Source organism: Magnolia sinica, chromosome 5 (genome assembly GCF_029962835.1).
Source record: "Magnolia sinica isolate HGM2019 chromosome 5, MsV1, whole genome shotgun sequence".
NCBI lineage: Eukaryota > Viridiplantae > Streptophyta > Magnoliopsida > Magnoliales > Magnoliaceae > Magnolia > Magnolia sinica.
This window is the reverse complement of record NC_080577.1, coordinates 100,893,381-100,914,636: the sequence shown is the minus strand read 5'-3', so window position 1 is coordinate 100,914,636 and position 21,256 is coordinate 100,893,381. Positions and strand designations below refer to the sequence as shown.

At 36.3% G+C, this 21,256-nt stretch overlaps 1 protein-coding gene across 6 annotated transcripts in view; it reads right to left on the bottom strand.

Moving 5' to 3' along the window:
* Positions 1-6,461: 6,461 nt before the first annotated feature.
* The window catches only part of LOC131246442 (histone-lysine N-methyltransferase TRX1-like), a 72,316-nt gene continuing 57,521 nt past the window's right edge, over positions 6,462-21,256 (bottom strand). For 3 of the 6 annotated variants that reach the window (XM_058246582.1, XM_058246583.1, XM_058246578.1), the window contains 8 exons: positions 19,655-19,716; positions 19,495-19,572; positions 17,743-17,838; positions 12,851-12,954; positions 12,622-12,765; positions 8,468-8,512; positions 7,028-7,083; positions 6,462-6,919 (listed from right to left, as the gene is read on the bottom strand). In XM_058246582.1, coding sequence (XP_058102565.1) covers positions 12,624-12,765; positions 12,851-12,954; positions 17,743-17,838; positions 19,495-19,572; positions 19,655-19,716 — 482 coding nt within the window. In that variant the 3' untranslated portion in view covers positions 6,462-6,919; positions 7,028-7,083; positions 8,468-8,512; positions 12,622-12,623. Of the gene's footprint in view, positions 6,920-7,027; positions 7,084-8,467; positions 8,513-12,551; positions 12,766-12,850; positions 12,955-17,742; positions 17,839-19,494; positions 19,573-19,654; positions 19,717-21,256 lie in introns of all 6 variants that reach the window. The other 3 variants (XM_058246579.1, XM_058246580.1, XM_058246581.1) reach the window with 3 other exon arrangements.

Genomic DNA, 21,256 nt, shown 5'->3' with positions numbered 1-21,256 from the left:
TTTTTTTAAATTATGATCTACAAAGTTGTTTACTTAAAAAGAAAAATACAAAGTTTCGTTCTAGAAAATGGTATAGAATCCCAAACTTTGTGTCCTCATCAATGTTTCAAATAGCGCTCGTAGCGTAATAATAGCAAACGCTACGTAACGTAGCTAAATAGCGTAAATCCCCTGTAGTGTGCGCTATAGGGGTCGTAGAGTACGCTACAGCTATGTAGTGTGTAGCATTTGTAGCGTATGCTACAATGTATTTTTTAAAATTTTTGTTTTTAAAAAATGGTGTAAATTTCACATAATAAAAAATTTAAAACGTAAAGTTAAAACAAAACATTTCTATGTTTACTTTCATTTAAAATGGTGGTGATCCTTTATTAAAGTTGGTGTGAAACTTACACACTAAAAAACCTTTAAAATTGAAAAGAAAAGGGGTTTTCAAAAACCTTTCTTAACCTTTGGGATTTTTATTTATTTTCATACTTGATAGTTGTGACTTGTGGTTTCAATTAGACGTAATTAATTAAAGTGGTTTTCTTAGAAAGTTGTTGATGCGATAATTATTTGATTATGGATTTTTTTATTACTTTATTTATATGAGTTAGCTTTTGAACAATAATAATTATTAACTTATTTGAATATGCTTATATTTGAAAAAATGAATCATTTTTTAAGCATTTTTATATTTTTTGCTCTTTTTTCTTGCTAATTATCATATTTTTATTATTTTTTAATTAAAAATTAGAAGTATTGAGAGTTGAACGCTACACGCTATAGAGGGTTGAACGCTACATAACAAACTATTGCTATTTAAAACATTGGTCCTCATATCCCCCAACATAATGGTCTGGCCATGATTTGAACGTCACTAGAAAGGTATTCAATAATGTTAATGGTGGTCGTAATGGCCAATGTCGTTACTGCTACGATACAGGTCGTTATGGCAATTAAAAAAAACCCCTAAAACAGCCCCATAATGGGCCATTTTTTTTCCGTAATGACCCTCATAGCCCCATAACAGATAATAGTTCCCATCATTACCATTAGATAATAACTGTTACTGCCATTATGTAACCATTTTTTAATACCTAGGTCACTAGATCAACCATGTTAGGGATAGCAGTTCTTGAATTTTAATGGATGAAGCAATCCAACCATATTAAATATGGAATTCCTAATTTTTAATGGATGAAGCATTTTTTTTTGCTACCTATATTATTATGAAGGAAACATTAGGGGCAAACCAATCTCCACCATTGATTTTCATACAACCTGCAATCAAACCAATCAATGGCCTAGATTTTCAAGGAATTGTGAATGGATGGATCATCATTTTTTTTTACCATCAAGGACCATGATCATGATTGGATGAAGAGTGCGGCACAATCATGGACCCCACTAGAAGAGTCCCCTAGTGGAGTGACTCCCAAGTCATGCTAGTTTAGTTTAGAGCGATTTCTCCTACTTAGTTATTTAGAAAGGGTTAAAGTTTTAACAATTATTCACGTCACTTTTCTTATGGCCCACTTTTGGGGTCTTTTTGCTTTTTGTTTTTAGTTTTCATGTTGCTAAGTCACTCACAGGGAAGTGACCATAATTCCTTAATCAATATGATTTGTTGTTGAGTTGCTCGTTGAATCACGATATCATTTATCAATCGGTAATCATAGTTATCTATCTTCGCCATCATCATAAGTAATAGTGTGTGTTGTTTTGAATGATACATACTACTATCACCAAGTGGTATCTGAGCATACCAAGTCATCATTAAGTGATACCAATGAAAAATCATGCTCAACTTGACTAATCCAAGTACTTATTCAACCACATCACATTCTCGTTATCTCCACATTATCACCCTCTTCACCATCTACACCACCATCCATCACCATCCCTACTATATAAGTCATTCATCAAACCTGAATGACTCTACCACAAATGGACCAAATCTTCAACTTACAAGATGTTCTTAATATGAGGAACCTTGGTTCTTAGCAAGGAGCATATTTTTATGAAGGACACGAAGAGATCAGCCTGATCGCGGCCATCATGAGGTCACAACATGCCAAGCAGATATCAATGTACAAGTGACTACATTCCAAAAGCGGGAGGAGAATAATGAACAGTTTTGCCAATTAATAACCATATGCATTGCAACAAGGGTGAAGCATACATTATGGAGCAAATCCCATCCAATCAAAACTCAAGGACAAGTTTTTCAACCCGAGTCTAATGCAAGCATGATCCTGGCCACGCCAATCTCCATCATTGATTCATACAAACAGTGATTAAACTATTCAGTGACCCATATTTTCAAGGAATCATGTATGGATCATCATCTTTTTACCTTGGGGACCGTATTGTGATTGGGTGAAGACTGGGGCACTGTCGTGGGCCCCGACAAGAAGAGCGTGGTTGAGTGATTCCTTAGTCACGCAAGAGTATTTTCAAGAGATTTTCTCCTACTTCAGAGTTACATAAAGTTTGAATTACCACTTTTGTCACTTTCTTGTACCCACTTTTGTAATATTTTATTTTTGGTTTCCCCATGTTAAGTCACTCACAAGATGACCATTCCACCCTGATCAGCATGATCAATTGTGGAGCTCCTCGTTGAATAGCAGTCTCAATTGTCAATCAACAATTGACGCCGTTGATCTTCAACGTCATCACAGATGTCATGTGTATCATTTTAAACGATATGAACAACCATTGTCACAAGTATCCTTTGGAAGTTACAAAGCCTAACTTACATTTGTTTTCTTTCATATAAGACGTTTGGATGCGTTTTGTAAATATACTCGGTCCTAATCATTGTTATCAAATGCGATCGCATATGCGCATATTGTTGATCAAATCGCATATGCCATGATGGCATATGCGATCCTGGCAAGTATGCCATGGCATACTTTTATATAAGATAAATATGCAATCGCATATGCGAGTATGCGATCGCATATTTCCCAATAGCCAAAAGCGGAAGATTTTTATTTTTATTTTTTATTTTTTCAAATTGGAGAACTTTTGCCTATAATTAGGCACTCATATCCCCTCCTTTTTCACTATTCTTTACTCCAAAGCTCTAAATCTCTTACTCTTTCTCTCTTATACCTCTTTCTTTCTTACTCTAATCTCTCTACAATTATTTCAATTATGTCTATTTTTTGTATTTTATAAGTTGTGCTTACTTTTTGTAAATTAAGTTGCAAGTTATAACTTGTAAGTTGTTTCAAGTTATCCATTTATCATTAAAATTTCTTTGTTCGAAGTTTAAAATAATTAGTTATCTTTAATGCAACTTGTTGATTGTTTTGTTAAAATTTATATAATATAATATAAGTAATTAAATATATCACTTAATGAAACACTCAAACTATAATGAAATAAGTAAAATAACTCAATCCAATCATGTGTACTAATTAGACAAGTTTTTTCTCTTTTTTTTTTTAGAATTTTTAGGTTTTTTTTTTTGAAAAAAAAAATAAAAAATGCCATGCACATGCGATTGTGCGATCGCATATGCGAACAGCATATGCTGATCGCTTGCAATCGCATATGCGATTTGACAACATTGGTCCTAAACATGTTGGAAGTTGGAACCTCAAGCTATAAAACGTATTTTTCTTGGATATGTCAACGCTAAAAAAGAAAACAAATGTAATTGTCCTCTAACTAAAAAAATGATAAATTTCCAAGGATGTAACATTTCTTAAGAATGTACCTATATTTCTCATCACCCAACAATACTTGTTCTAATGGGTACTTAGATGAGTTGTTCCCTCTTCCTATGACCCCAAGTTCTTCTTAGAAGCAATCTCACATGAACGAAAAGGGAGTTACAAGTTTACACGGAGAAAATCTAAGCATGTGACATTTGGAGTTGTCAATCATCACCTTCTGCCTTCTCCTAGTCGAGTTGCTCTTGATCATTCCACTTTAGATCTTCCATTGCATGAAATAAATGAAAAGGCCATGCATTATCATCCCATTAGCAACTTTGTGTCATATATGTCTATTTCTCCTTTCTCCTTCTCTTCTAGTATTCCTTTCATCCATTTCGATTGTTCTTATTCCTACTTGAGTTGTAGATGCACTTACTAATCTTCGTTGGAAAATAACCATGATGGAAGAGATGTCCCAGTAGAAAACTAGGAAGCTTCAAATCTAGTTGACTTCCAAAAAAGAAACATGTCCCTGGCTGCAAGAGGGTGTTCACATTTAAAAATAATAATAATAATAATAAGCTCAATGGTTTTATCGAACAATACATGGCATGTTGTATTGCTAAAGGGATCACTGTGTAGAATGGGATTGACTTTCAAGAAACATATGCACTGTTGGTGAGGAAAATGAGATAAATAAAAGAAGAATGGAAGAGGGATCGATCGGTGACTGGAGCAAACGGCAGGACGTCAACCTCACTCTCTCCCAATCTTCCTTGTTCATATGAATAATCTAGATTATAGGTACTATATCTCCGTGATGAGTCATTGCTAGGTCACTATTATCGATCGCAATCAATCTCCTAGTGCTTTATCAACTAGATGTAAAAATTCCATCCCTTAATTGTGACAAAAGAGGAAGATTATATGGTGGGGAAGAAGAAAAAAGTTTTAATAGCTAAAGATGGCTAATTATAGTTTGAAACATTGTCCCAAGGTTTGGTTTAAAAATTCAATGGTTTTGCATCCAAATAATTGGTTTCATAGGAGCACGTTTGATCATGATTTGTTTGTTAAAAGCATAATAGTATGATGAAGAAATTAGAAAATTGAAAATTGAAATCATATTAGAGAAAGTGTGACATCAATGATCTTAGACAAAGTACTCTCCTGAGATTGATGTTGTCATATCTAAGCAAGACATTTATCTATCAAAGAAAGTATATCCTCGATCTACTTACTGATGCAGGCATGCTAGATGCAGAACATGTTGATTCTCCCATTTAAATGAATCATGGTCTGAAATATTAAGCAATCTGGGTACCTATCAGTTTATGCATGCTCCCTAAGCCATCTCCTGGAGGCTATGTATCACATTCTTCAATATTTAAGATCTTCTATAAGAAAAGGTAATGCGGGGGCATTTTCACACCGAGCTCGAGTGGGGTGGCCTGTAGGATGCAGGGGCACACTTGGGGTGAGCGGCTCGCGGAACCAATGGATTTGGGGCCCATGTGAGGCGGGTGACCCATGTGAGGTGGAACCCATGGATTTGGAGCCCACGAGGAGGGTTCGGCCAAGGACCTAACCCCATGGATTTAGGGCCTGAGCTATGAGATAAAAGGATTTTTTTTTTTCTTTCTTTTTTCAAATAAAAAGGATTAATTTGCTATGCTCTATCAGTTCGAGCTTTTAGAGTAAGTGGTTAGTTGTCCTGCATCAAAAGGGTTGCAAATGAATTTATATCATGATGCTAAAAGGGCAGGTCATCTGATGATAAAAAGATAAACTAGCAGTTACTACACTTCTTTTTTTTTTTTTTTTTTTGTGGGGGGTGGGGGGATATGCCCTTCGCTTTCTCTAAAAGTCAATTGGCCAAGATTTTTACAGAACTGAAGATACCACTTGTCATCGAATCAAGGATCCTATAAGAACTGTGCATGTGTTATTTATGCTCCAGCTTGAGAGGGAGCGTTAGAAACATCAAATAGGATACACTCTTCTTACGTACTCCTACAGAGCACTATATGCTTATATTTATCTTTTGGAACTACTCCTATATCCATGTACTGTTCTTATCTCCCCAATTTTATAGTGACTGCAGAGGATCTCTATCTCATTGTTCCTTTCCATGACAAGGTCCCACAATTTCGGGGCTCGTGCATGTAACAACAACACACCAGATCATGTCAGCTTACACACCACTGAGCATTACATCCCTCAGCAAATTTCAGGTCCAGGTTCATGTTCCAAAATTCCATGCTGTCATGGTAAGATGGCAAGATCTTCCTTCCAAACTAACCACCTCTACGTTTCAGGAGTCAGACACCTGAACAAATAATGAGGATTTTCCATATAAAATAAAATAGGAAAATAGCTGGCAAGGGCACCCAAACTCTGCACCTAGAATATTTATATCATCAAAGAAATGAACCTCTGGTCAAAATTATTAGCTATCTTGCATTATCGGTTCAACCTGAAATGGCAGTAAGACTATCCATTTGGCCCAATAAAGCATTTGGAAGTAGGATGACTGCAATTATCAGTTTCCAACCTCTTCAAGGAAAGGACACCATCTAATCAAGTCTTGCTGTGGCTGCAGTTGCACAGGAAGTTTTATTGGACATACTATAGCTCTCACTGAACTCAAGTCAGGAATCAGAGAAGTGTTATACTCAAACAGGAATGTGAATCTTGTCAGCATGACCTGTGAAACAAAATATGCTTGTATGAAACTCGCCGCTCATCTTCTGATGGAGGCACACTCGTGTATAAATATGGGTCGTGCATATAGTTCCACTCATAAATCCAAAAACAAAATTTCAGTCATTAGGCAGCCGGAATGATGATAGGAGAATATGAAGAGATTACATTTACATTTAGCGTACTTCTGAAATTTGTTTTTTCTTCTTTTTTTTTTTTTTTTGGTCCCCTACTCATTGGCTACAGACACCAATTGGGTCTGTAAATGTTCAAACAAAGATGTAGACCTGCTTTTTAGATAATCGTCAAAACTGTACAATGTACATGAGCTCAAGTTCAGCTAATTTTCCTTCTATAAGTTAGGTACAGGAAGGTTCTGCCATTCTGATGCATGGGTAGATAATACAACTCCAATTTGGAAACTCAATGGTAGAAAAGGAAGGAGGCGTTCCATACTAGAGTTTCTGAATGGATGCACCCATTGAATCCTATAGTTGCAGTACTGGAGTTCAAAAATGTATGTGGCAGAAGAACAGGTAGTCCACGAGACCAAAATCAATCTGCAAAACCAGGAGCTTCAAAAATCAGATTGCAAAACCACGAGTTTCACAAGTTCAACATAAAAGTCGCGCTGACGTAAATGACTAAATTGCAGTTAAGTGACCTACACATTGTATTTTCTGCTGTATTTTCTGACTCGGATGCTGGCTTCCAGTTCAAGTATCTGTAACAGAAAAAGAAAAAGAAAGAAAGTTTAGTATAGAAAAGAGAGATTCAAAAATGAAGAAAACAATCCCGGCATCTGTCAGTTAGAACTCCTTATAAGAACAAACTGATCAATCCCAACTCCCTTTTAACAACAAAATTTTAAACCTGGGATGCACGGAGCAAGGTATTCAACAACAGCAACGGAGACCACAATGGCTATGAGGGCCATTACAGCTTTGCAATAGTCAAAAAAAAAAAAAAATTTAAGGAAGAAAATGTAATGGGCCCATAACAGCCATTACAGAGCCATTTTTTCCTGTGTTCTTCCTTTTATGAAAGGTAATGATGATTTTAAATGGGCACAAAAGGCTCAAAGCTAAAAGCCCACTATTTTGGTCAAAATCCTTAACACAAGATATCCATCCTATTACATCTAATTTAGCTCTCTTATAGAGATCCGCCTCAGTCCCGCTTTTATTTTGAAAGCACCAACAGTTTCTCTCCCTCCAAGTAGCCCAAATACAGCCATCAAAACTCTTTTTTCCCAATTCCTCCACCATGCCATGCTAGAAAGAGGCCCACAGGACCATAATGGACCTCAACATCACCCAAGGCATCCTGAAAAATATAATGAATTTCTCCCATGCCTTCCGAAACGAATAGGCAATGAATAAGTGATCCACTATCTCCACCCCCCTCAAACACATCACACAACAATTGGGTGTCGCAACTCGCAAGTGATTGTTTATGAAGATTATCAATTGTGAGGATTCTATTTCTGCCCACCAACCAAGCAAACACAATTACTTGGGAGGGAGCACCAAAAGACCAAACGAAGGATAGCTGATCACAACTCTTCTGTGGGGAGTACTTCAACAACTTATAGAAGGAACAGACCAAGAAACACTGCGATTTCTCTAAGGTCCACACCATAGAATCCTTCTCTCCCATAGATGGTTTAAACCAATGAAGACACTCCAAAAGCCGAACCAAATCCTTAACTACTCCATCCAACAAATTCCTTCAACAAGGGGGACACGAAACCACAACATCACCCACAAGTGAGACGCAGCAGTCAATGGTCAGTTCCAAATCCGAGGCAACCCTGGCTAACCTAGGAATGCAGAGAGGAGCAAGCTCTCCCCATTCCACAAATCCTTGCAAAACCAAACCTTGCCGTTACAGTGTCATTATGGGCCTTTATTTTTCAGAACCGGCTTTACAGCCTGGTATCACGTAACAACATCCACCATTACCATTACATTATGGCTGTTACATAACTATTTTATTAATACCACAGCACAGAGGCAGTGGAGAATTAGAGAGACATGCTGTTTGCAGATCTTGAATGTCAACAGGGAAAGAAACTAGAGGAAGCTCAGCAACTGCAAGAGGCTTACCTCCACTATGAATTGCCTGGCTGTTGACTCGGTTTCGGCTCTCAACTGTAATCAGGCATTCTCATTCAGCATTAGATACATTTGTTTCTTGATATCTTAGAAAGCAAAAATGATTCAGATAGATGTGAATGGTAACTAATTGCTGGTGCAAAAAAATGGCACTGCTTATTCAAAATAAATTGGGGAAAAAAAATCAAAAACCCTTAAAAGAAAACCAAATATCATGACATTTCATGATATTCCACCATTAATCAATCTAATTTGGTGCAGAATATCATGAAACTCCATGATATTTCCACAACCAAACGTAGCATCATTAAAAATCTAGTAGTAGTGTATGAGTTTATTCCCCCATTCTACTCATCCACACAGCTTAAGCCAATGTTCCAGTATTGATGATATTATAAATATAATATCATTATTGTTAGATCTACAATATAGATATCCAGTTTAATTTTGAAATTGCAATATACTGCTTGATGTAATCAATAATAATACAATATGCATGATACACGATAGATCATAGTTATCTTCAATTTCTCCTGTCTATAAGTACTTGGTATTAATGATAATATCTATATTAAAGTTAATATCGACATCCTTTGCGCAAATACCCTAAAATTGGATGAAATATCAAGAAAAATCGAAAGTAAAAAAAATAAAAAATAAAAACTATTTTGTGAAATTTTTTGTTCTATTCTGTTAGTACTAGGGCTATTTTGATTACTTCACATGGGTATGTTGTTATTTGAATATCATAGTTAGGAGAAAAATCTCAATTCAAGAGCTAAGACAAGCCAAAACTCAAAAGTAAAGAAATTTTTATTTTTTATTTTTTTAAATGTTAGCATAGATTGGAATAAAAATCCATGACTATACATGTTCTCGTGCATTGACATGAATTTGAAGTGGGAATAAAAAAATCAACATTTGAGTGGTGAAAATCCTAATTCCCTCAATTTCAATGAGAATGTAAATTTGTTAGATTCATTATTGAGAGTCAATTATAGACAAGTCAAACCAACTCGACAATTTATATGTGAATGTCCGCCTCAAACCAGTTCTCATCAAAATCGAAACAATTTAGGTGATCATAAGTCATACTAGACAATATTTGAAACCCTACTCCAAACATGGATTGACCACATGTTGGCATGATTAACCAATGTTTTCCAACCAACAATCTGATTATTGCTAACCAAATGCATCAATGGAGAGCAACGGCTCAAGAAAACAACCTAATGGCATAACCCTTTGTATTAGGCTCCTTTCAATCGGGTTAGAAAAGATAACTATGAATTGCATCACCCACTTTACATAGATTTATTCTCACTAAAAGTACAATAACCACCATATAATAAATTGTACATTTAGGTCCTAGATAACGAAGATGCCAAAAGAAGGGAAAATTTTGTTCAAAGACTAAGGTTAGCACTGCATTCTTTGCAAAATGGGAAAGGCGGGTATGTCCAATGGACTTCATCATGGTTCACCTATAGCATGGATGACTTAACCTAAATATTGTATGTATAAACAGACATGCCAACCATGGTGTGCCGTAAAGGCCGTTACATAAAGGTAATGGTGGCAACCGTTACATGTTACAGGGTCGTAACAGCCATTATGGAAAAAATAACCTATAACCACCGTTAACGGCCCGCTACGCCCCCTGTAAAGGCCGTAACAGTCATGTAATTATCTATTACAGGACAGATATAGGTTTTTAGATATTTTTTTCAACATTACAGAGTAGATATAGGTTTTCTAATAAAAAAGAGAGAGGGAGAGAGATCGTAACAGCCATTACGGGGGCTGTAAGAGCCGTTATGACCCATATCATAAAGGTAACAGTGGTGGCCGTTATGGCCACCGTTATTGTTACGGAATACCTTGATGCCAACACATACACCCTATGCCAAAATAAACTTAGCCATCGTAGCACACAATGAAACTCAAAATCATGATATATTTCACCCCAATTATGCACCTTGGAGCTCATGGTTGCATAATGAGGAGGCAAGAACTCAAAAACTATTTTCTTCATTGACAATGAGAATTGTCACAAAATGGCTTTACCAACACCCATATAAATAATACTGAAATGTATATGCTTGGGAAGAGAAATATCTTCACAATATTAACATTCTTAAACATATAGAAATTAGGGGTGTACATGAACCGAGCTAGCTCGGTTAGCTCGCTTGACTCGACTCGAAAAAGCTCGATTCGACCCAGTTCGAAGCTGAGTTCGAGCCGAGTCAAGCTGATTTTTTGAGCTTGAAAATGAGTTCGAGACAAGTTCAAGCTGGCCCAAGCTCGACTCAACTCGGATCGAACCCAGCTCGAATCAAACTCGGATTGAACCAGTTCGGTGACTCGGTTACTTTGATATTGATGTTGCTCACCAAGTGTTTGATGAAATGACTCAACAAAGTGTTTGCTCACCACAGCTCATGGAGAGAGGTGAGGTTTTGTAACTCCTCTAGCAAAGATAACAACATACTGCAAGTCCAAATTTCTAGATACTCTAGAGCAGCAAGGTTTCCAAGCTCCCTAGATACAAACTCTAGCTTTGGGCATTTCCTAATTTCTAGGTTCAAGAGATGTGTATGATTTTCAAACAACCTTTCTGGCAGCGACCTTAGCTCCTTGAAACCTTTAACCTTGAGGGAGGAAAGTGAGGATAGGTTTGCCACTGAACCTAACAGCATCTCATTACCATCTGTCAATTTCAATTCTTTTAGGGGCTGTTTGATTTTTAATTTCCCTGGTAAATACAGGGAAATAGATCCGTTTTACTTACTCCACCTTGTTTGAAATTAGCAGGGAATTACATTTCGAAAAGCGATCCATACAATACCTTTTATTACTGATTTAAATATGTGGGCGCCACCATGATATATGTGAGTTATCCACACCATCCATCATTTTAAAAAATATATTTTAAGGCATGAACCCAAAAATGAGGAAAATCAAAAGCTCAAGTGGACCACACCTTAGGGAACAATGATTATTAAGAAGTCAATGGTTGAAAGCTATTTTCTCCCTAGGGCCCACATTGATGTTTATTTGTCATCCAACCTGTTCATAAGGTCACACAGTCATGGATAAAGGGAAAACAAAAATATCAGTTAGATCCAAAACTTTTGGAGTCCTCGAGAAGCTTTCAATGGTAGGAGTTCAATTTCCATTGTTTCCCGTATCGTGGTCCACTTGATCTTTGGATCTGCCTCATTTTTTGGCGCATGCCATAAAATGAGTTGGCTAAAGGGATGGACGGTGTGGATAAGACACACACGTTATGGTGGGCCTCATAATTTAATATTTTTCTCCTCGGTCGATGTGAGGAGTGCTATAAATGAAAGTTGGCGGTCAATGTCACCTTGGAAATCCAGCCAGAAATACATAGGTAAATAATTATTACCCATTTACCTTGAATTACCTGTGTAATTAGAAAATCAAACATGCCCTTAGAGATGGAAGGCATGGAAGCATTGTTAACTTTGGACATCCCAAGACAATTAATTTGACAGTTAATCGAGCACTCCAGGTGCTTGTGAAAATGCTGCACAGGCGAACTCGGCTCGAACTAGCCCGAGCTGCTGACCGAACCAAGCCAAGCTGACCAGTCAAGCTCGAGGACCGAGCTGAGCCGAGTTCGAGCTAAGGTTAGCTAGTGGCCGAGCCGAGTCGAGCTGAGACCACTCAATGTACACCCCTAATAGAAATTGATGAACAGCAGGCAAGCATCGAAAGTAAAGATGGCTACATCAAGTCACTACAAAGAAGGTCAAGACGGGATGTTCTACTCTTCTAGAGAAGAAAATGGTTTTCGTGGCTCTATTGCACCTTTGTTACTAGAAACCCTAAGATGGGACACTCCAAACACCATGTGTTGATTTGAAATGGCTTTCCACAAAATAATGAACTCATCAATAATTCTAGAATCATAATAATGCAGGCTAGACCCACAACTGTCCTTCAAATGATAAATTGAATACTAAACAAGAACTACGAAATCAAAACCCAAAATTAAGTTGTGAAACTAGTTCATCTTATGGAAAACACAAATACTTAGTTATACCGTGCAATTCCATAGTTGAATGGTGATAATAAGTATCCAGAAGGGCAACAGATGATTTTATTTTACGAACCCTTATTTTCCCCTCCAATCAATCAATTCAGATCGCGGTACACAAATCTTGGCAACTTGCTCCTCTGCTTCAATGTCATTGACAACCCCCCGGCATCTTGGGAATCCACAATAGCAAGCAAGTTGTTCATCTATTGAAAAAAATCTGTAGATTAAAAACAAAAGCAATCAGCTTAAACACTGAAGAAAATGGAAATAAAATGCACAGCATATTAAGACCATAAAGGAACCTGTAATCATATGTCAATTCTTCCCACTGCTTGATATCTCTTTTTGCAAATATGATTATATGCTCATCACCATGAACGCTTATCACTCTTGAATAACAATTAGGCTGCACGAAAGAAAAGGTTGAATGAAGAAACCACGTACATCTAAGCATTTGAGAAATATCCAAAGTTCTCAGACTAAAAGCATGCAATTTGATATCATCTACAGCATGGTTGACCATTAAACCACAGTCAGCAACATTAGGTCATGCATTCGTTTAAAAAAGACTAGGCAAGCCATTTTCCCATTCCCAAATGCATCAGAAAGAAACAAGGTTGCCAAGTGACTGAGGTTTTGGCATATGATTCATAGTTTGCGTAGTTTCGCAATGCGTTAAGGACAGGTAATGAGCAGGGGTTGGACAGATTGCGGGTAGATAAGTTGGCTAAGACTGTAATTGGGAAGGTATTAGGAGCGGGTTGTGACAGTTTGGGGATAGGATCATGGACCGGGTTATCAGACAGATTTAGGTTCTGCTTATGGACTGATATTGGCTAATTGTGTCCAAGATTGAAAGCTGAAAGGCTCAATTCGAGCGTTTGGTGGAAGCCAACAGATAAGGGACAGCATTTGGACAGGTTTAGAGGGACTTTGGAGCACCTAGTACACACATCTAAAGTGTGGCCTGAATGATGCATCACTACTTCTCAGGGTGATTGAGGCTTCCAAGGAAAAAACATGACAAAAGAGTCAGCTTCGGGTGCATCTTTAGCCTTTCCAAATACGAGCAACGACACCAAGAAAAGGAAAGCATGCTGCTCAAGATTCTTCATCCCAATGGGAAGACCATGCATCTGCTTGTAGCCCAGTTAACTAAGTGTGCCAAGAGAACTTCCAAAATTTCCCACTTTGCAGTTCCTATCAAACAACCATTTAGGCATTTCTTTTGCTCTTTTATGAACTCCAACACAACCGCAATCCTCTTTTTCAATTTGCAGTCAGCAATCCAAACCTTCTGGCTTGAGAAAAGCTGGTGCAAGCAACAACCTTCTTGAATAACTTCCTCTCCTCTTTGTTGTTTTATGGCTGAGGGAATAGGAGAAATCTTCTCTTTCACCCATGAGCTTTAAAGATCCTTGCATTTTAGAACCTGGCAATTGATGTTGCCATTTCCCACTCCCATCTCCTTCATAATTATTTCCACATCCCTTCATGGAAAGTCTCAACTCCACCCTTTTCCCATCCATCCATTTGCCATTGAACTCAGTGATGGCCCTAATAGCTTATTGCATATTTAACAAACAAACCCAAATTGAACAGTAGTCTTTGAGTTACCTTGACAAACCTCCCAATGTCCTCTTCAAATCTTCAGGTGTCGTATTGTATGAAAGTTGAAGGTGAATATCACGATCAATTTCTCAAAATGCATATTCGATATTTATCTTTGGTATTTTCATGCATGAACAACCTACTTTATGGTATGCCTGCATGTCTACCTACCCAGTGTTGAATGTTGAGTGTGGACTTTCCACTAACCATGCTGACTTTAGTTCACGCCAAATATTGTTGAAATACAACCAAATCTAGCCAAAAACAAGGAAAAATAAGAAATAAAACTCATGTCTTACCTTTGACAAAGATTTTTCCCCAAATCAGTGTTCGTGCCTTCGATTCATCAGAATTCCACACACCTCCTCTCTCTCCCTCTCTGTTTGTCTCCAACCCAGTAAATAATTCACCCCAATATGCATATCTCATGCCTGGCTTCACCTAATTGATGAATTCCTCTACATGGAAGAATCCATGGAAATTGGGCATATCAACTTAAATATTGATATTCTACAAACTCTCAATGAATCAGTATGCATGTGGTACAAACCTCTCAAGTTTCAGCATATCACATGGGGTTTGTATTCGTCTTCCGAAACATTGCCTTTGAATGAAAATGATTTTTTATCTTCAAGGGGATATTCATGTAATCCAACTAAGTGGGTGGAATCTCCTCTTCCTCTGGTTGATCTCAGCAAAGGTAGACTGATCTTCATCATCCATTTCAGAAGTTTCCCCATTCTTCTTCACAATAATCCCAACCATTAAGTGCACCACTCATCAACTCTTTTCTTTTACAATCAGGGAGCTCTTTCTAATAATAATTAAACAAAGAACCTTCTCTGCAGCGTTCACCCAGCCAATTAATTCCTCTGCATGTAAGAGTCCATGAAATTACAGGATATTGACTAGAATTCCACAGACACATGAACTCTCTAAAAATTGGTAAGAGAGATTAACCACTATCCAGTGTCGGCTCATCAAACATCACTACACGGTCCTCTAAAATACAAAGATAATCATTATATTTAAAACTTCAGTGCTCCACCAACTGTATTTTATGTTAATCAAGTACATGACCAATGTCAAGCACAAGCACAAAGCCAGGTGTTTTGATTTGCTTGACCCCCTAAACATAGAGTAACACCAATGTGTTTGTGATCCTAGGTACTTTTTTATTTCTAAATTATTTCTTAACATATTTTTTTATTTCCTTTAAACTTTATTTCTATGACTCAAATTATATGAAAATAAAATGTGTTCTAGCTAAGCATATCTGACAACGATCCCATAGCAATGTTGGTGTCCTGTCATATCCAACATGAGTCCCTCAAGGAATTTGAATGACCTAGGGATCATAGGCATGGTTCTGAATATCGGTATCAGCAAGGGGATCGGCCCACCCAAAAACCAATACAATATGGCATTGTTAATCAATAACGGTCCTGTACCGACCTGCTTCAGACAGATTTCTTTTTCTTTTTCTTTTTTTTGGCCCTGAAGTACGAAAATATAAGAAAATTAGGTACAAAAATAAAAGAAAATAAGGACAACTGAAATATCCAAGAATCTATCATTTTTTGTGTTTTGAACATGCGTTCAATGGCAAAAAAATTGCCTGTCAAATAAAAAACAATAAAATAAATACAATGACTACATCCAACTAATAATAAAATTTAAAAAATGTCAAAATAAATGTATTCATCTACCATTTTAGCCATATACATTTCCCCAAATTGATTTTCGAAAAGAAAAAAAAAAAAAAAAAAAAAGTTTTGAAGATGGTTGAACATGGATAAAAATAAAATAAAATCACAACTCATAGATGATAGATCTATGTTCAAACAAGATAGATCTATGTTCAAAAACAATAATTTTTCATTTAGCCAAACTGATTTTTGAAAAATAAAATAAATTTTTTTACAATTGCCAAAAAATGGGAGAAAATACATTAAACATAAATTTACAGCATATAACATGTAGATCTATGTTCAAAGAACTTAGATCTACATTTAACAACATAAATCTATAATTCCCCCAAAGAAATTTTAGAAAAAGAAAAAATTTCGAAAAAATGTCTAAAAATGGCTAAATACAAAAATAATTAAAATCCAGCAGCTAATGGTAAAATTACCTAGATCCATCCTCAATTCATTTCCCTAAACTTATAATGGAAATATTAAAATTTTAATAAAATGCCCAACAATGGTTTGAAAGTAAAAAATGTTGATAAAAATTTATTTAAGCAATGCATGTGTAAAATCTGCAGATCTATTGAATCAGCATTGTCTTTATACGTTATTACAACAATTAGTTGAAAAGGGTATAAAGAAAAAAAAATAAAAAATTATTAACGAAAACTGAAAAAAAAAAAAAAAAAATGCAAAATCCCCAAATCAAACGCAAATCAAGCATAATTTGATCGATTTGAGGTGTTATCATCGGATTTGACATAATCCCCTCCAAAAAAAGGGCACCCGACGTTTGATCCTTCTATTCAAACCTAAAATAGTTGTTTTGATCTTCAAAATAGGTGTATATGTGGTTGGAATTGGACGTAGAACAATACCTGACCAAAAGAAAATCAAAACGAGAAGGAAAAGAGGGAAAAAGGTGAAAAATCGAAGCCGGCTGTGCATTTTTATGTCCATATCAATCTGACCAATACACGTACGATGCTTTCGTGCCGATGCGGGCCGTATCAGCTGATATGGGATGTATCGGTGCAGGTACAGAGCAGTTTCTGACATGAACCAATATGGGCCCATGTCACATATCATATCATGCCGATACAAATACAATAAAGTCATATCACTCGATACGATATCGATCTTCATATCTATATCATAGGCCACGTCAACCACTTGATTTTCTTTCAAAATGAATATTTTCACCTCTGTCTATATAATCCTTTTGAGGATTACTCTAACTAATCCTAGAGTGCTGCTCAGAGGGGACTTTGCCCCTTTCATCTACGTATGTAGCAGATATGCCATCTACACGTCATGACTTGGAGAAGACCCATAACACAATGCACAAATATATAAAGAACATATTTCGTGTGCATTAATGTCAAAAGCTCAGAAAGCCTTTGAAAAAAAAAAAAAAAATGTTCTATGGGAAAAAATGTGAACAAATTTCTGAAATAAATATTTGGCATAAAAAAGCCGTGTTTTTAATTAGAAAATAGATTCCATTAGTAAAGTCATCATCGCAATGGATGGTGAGAGAATGAGGTATAAAGCAAAGAAGATTCACCCAATTGTCAGCATCAAATGCAAACATCTATTCCCAATACCTAAACCCCAAACTGTAAACAACTTAAGTCCCACAACATCTTGAAATCTTAATTCGTAAGCAGAATCTTGTAGCCTTCAATTTTATCAAAGGATATGGTATGAAAGGAAGCATGTTTGAAAAGATAAAAGGAAAGAAAGGACATAAAGAAGTTCCACCCTAACTAGTCCTAATCAGTTTCAGCTAAAAAGTATCCATTATAAATAAATAAGTCCTCATTGATTGATTAAAACACAAATATCTCAAGATCATAATCTTTAATTGGGAAGTTGTATATAATGCTTACCTCGCAAGAGTGGTTGATCAAATGAGCAATGCTCCCTGCCCTCGTAGCATCAATGACACGCTCATCATCTATCCTGAACATGTATGTCCCAGCACCCTATATGATAAAACAAACACATGTTGAAGCAACTAGTTTTCAGATCTTTATTCATTCTTTTGACATGACTAGATGGAGACTGGAAGCTTTTCCCGGTATTAATCATTCCAAAATGAAGCACCAACAAAAAATATCAAGAGATGTTGAATAGTAATGAGAGACAAAAATAGGGGAAGTGTAACCTCTTCAACCAATATACAAAGCTAAAAATTACGCCGAAGTAGGACAGCTAACATTTCTTCATGCCAAACAACATATGCATAATATAAAGCATCCTCATTTGAAACATGAGAATTTGTCTTCTTTTTCTTGGGGAACAACATTAAGAGATCATAAAACCCCTTACAAGATAGACTACTTTCCAAGATGCCTCTATACAAGCTTGACTACACTATGCAAATGTTTCAAGACCTGCCACCTGATGAACACCTTTTTTTTTTTTTTTGAAGACAGAGGGTGTCCCCACCTCTTTTGAAGTGAGACTAATCCCTGTGGATACAGGCAATCACCCAACAAGGTTTAGGTGAACACCTTCGCTCCTCACCCTGAGAGAAATAACATCCATCGACTCTCCTCTCTTGCAAAAGGTGTTGTTGTTCCATTACATCCAGACAGACCATAGACCAGCCCACGCACCAAAGAGACTTCTCTTTCGCCTGGAATAACCCCTGACAAGCCTAAACAAAACACTCAATCATCCCTGGCAGTGCCCAAGTAATCCCAAAAATGTTAAGGAACCCTGCCAGGCCAATGTTACCAAAAACACAAAACCCCCCCACATTTTCCTTTTCAGATTGAACGTTCCAGATTATGGGTCATTTGCAATCCAGATCACTATTTTTAGCAATCCAAAATTAGGGTTCTTTGTTCTTAGTTATTGCAAATTTATATTTACAATGTAGAGAATTATATTTATTCAGTTTTAATATGACACTAAGCATGTGGGGTCTATAACAATGGCATTCATCATTTCATATATAGATTGCAGTATGAGTTCATATATAAAAACTATATCGCATGCATAGAATATGTATTTGAGTGATGCACTTGATCCTACACGGCTACACCTAGCATACCATGTATTGGAAGAAGTAGCATACTGCGTACCCGTCCACATACCACATACCCAAGTGACCCAAGATCCACCTAACCTTGGGCCAGACAGTGCCTTAAATTACAAAGCATAGTCCACATAGATAGTATCTACTAATTCCTTGTTCCAAAGACAGAAAATGCCTCAGGGGATTGGCAAGAACTTTATCCTTCCCAACAAGCCAGCAAAAGGAATGTGAACAACAAACGAATAATCACAGTAGGAAAAGGGCATTAAAACAAATGTTAAGAACATACTACGTTCTATGTCCATGGTTCCAACCATACAAAAAACTAACAGGTGTTAAGAGCAAACTACGGTTCTAACCCACATGTGAAACAAACTATCACAGTGGGAGAAAAACAAAAGTGAAACAACATTAAAAACATCTATAATGTAAGCAAGTGGCAACGATGCCACCCCCGTTGCTTCCCAAGAAAATAGGAGGGTGCTAAAATAAATCCGGAGTTCACTTGTAAGAGACTTCCGCTATCTTATCATTTAAAGAGGTAAATGCATGTGCACGAGGAAGAGGGGAGAGTGGGGAACATGGAGACACTTACCACTAGTGAATTGTATATAAAATGTTCCCGTATGTCTGCAATTGGAGGTCTAACAAGTTCACCCGTGTATTCAATGACCTGCAGCATTCAAAGTATAATTGTTTCACACATATGCACGATGAAATCAAGAAGCAACTAGAAAGTAATATATTCAACTCACCATGTCCCCTGCACTATGTGCAAGCTTTGCAAAGATGCCAAACCCATGTATTCCAGATTTTCCTGCACAGAATAATAACCTCGACAGGTTAGACTAGTCAGCAGTCGACAGAAAATTATGACAAACAACAATTCACATCTCATTGTCTCCATGGTATTTGAACTTCAAGCGTGAAAGGAATAAAGAACATGTAACCGATTCAAAAGGACGACCTATATTGCCTTGATGGATCACCTCAGACATAAAAATAAATAAAAAGGGAATTGGTGAGTGAATGCAAATGCAGATACTGTTCTTTTACAGATTAAACTTCATGTCACGTCTGAGTTGTCAATGTGTTGCAGTCAACCCAAAGGAATGAAAAACAAAATTTGTTGATATAATATCTAAGGCCAATCATTATTTTGCACCTAAAGAACATAGACCAAAAAGGACAATATTTTCAACCAGCAAAATTAAGCTGAGGGAATTAGTGAGTTTGCAATATCGATATCATCGGTATCTCACGTCAGCGATATGAAATCTGTGGAGTACAGTAAATACTGTGCATCACATATTGTATCGCAATGTATTGCTAAGTATCGTTATGTATCACCGATATCATAAAATATTCAAAATATCGGCAATTTCTCCTTTGAAAAAATCATTCATATCAACAAGATCGCTAGATATAGTTGACACCCACAGGAACTCTACTGCCTCATGCGAAAGCTCTCCGAAATTCTTTTTTTCATCATTTTCCTTTACTATTCTCTAATCTAAAAACACATTGTGAGTGGATTTCGGTGCATCTTTTGCAATTGGGAGAAAAAACAGAGAATTCAAACTGGTATCAAGATTTTTGCAAATTTGGGGGCGGTTTTCATTCGGTGAGTGATTTTCCATTTCCATCCTTTTTTTTGGTTTAAATCATACAAAATCAGTGCCGAAAGGTTAGAAATTCTTGATTCTCCATGTTTTGCATGAAAAATTAAGCATTTCAACCTTCGATTTCGAGATTTGAGTGTAGGGGGTCCAATTTGGAGGAAATATCGAAATTTCACCAATTTCTCTCAAATTGGTTGCAATCTTACACTCCAAACACGAAATCAAACCTGTATGAGGCCTGATCTACTGATTTATGAATGTTTTGTGATTTTTCAAAAAAATATATATATTTAAAATTTAAAAAAAAATTAAGAATTTATTAAATTATTTTTTTTGAAATTTCACTTATGGCAATGGTTAATCGAGTCCAATTTCACAATATGTAGGAATGTTCGATGAAATCATCAACACATACATTCTAATTATGAGATTTGAGGGGAGTGGGTAGTCCGATTTGGGGGAAATTGGAGAAAATTAAAAAAAATTCCCAATTTCTACCGAATTGGTTGCAATCTTAAATCAAACATATATGAAGCTTGATCTACTAATTCATGTATTTTTCTGATTTTTCAAAAAAATAAAAAATAAAAAATAAATTAATTAAAAATATTATAAAAATTATAAATAAAAAATTGCCAAATTTTCTGCTTCTTTTGCTTTTAAATGTATTGATTGTGTTTCCATAAATGTCTTCATACATTTATAAATGTTATGAATTTACTTTGAATATATTTG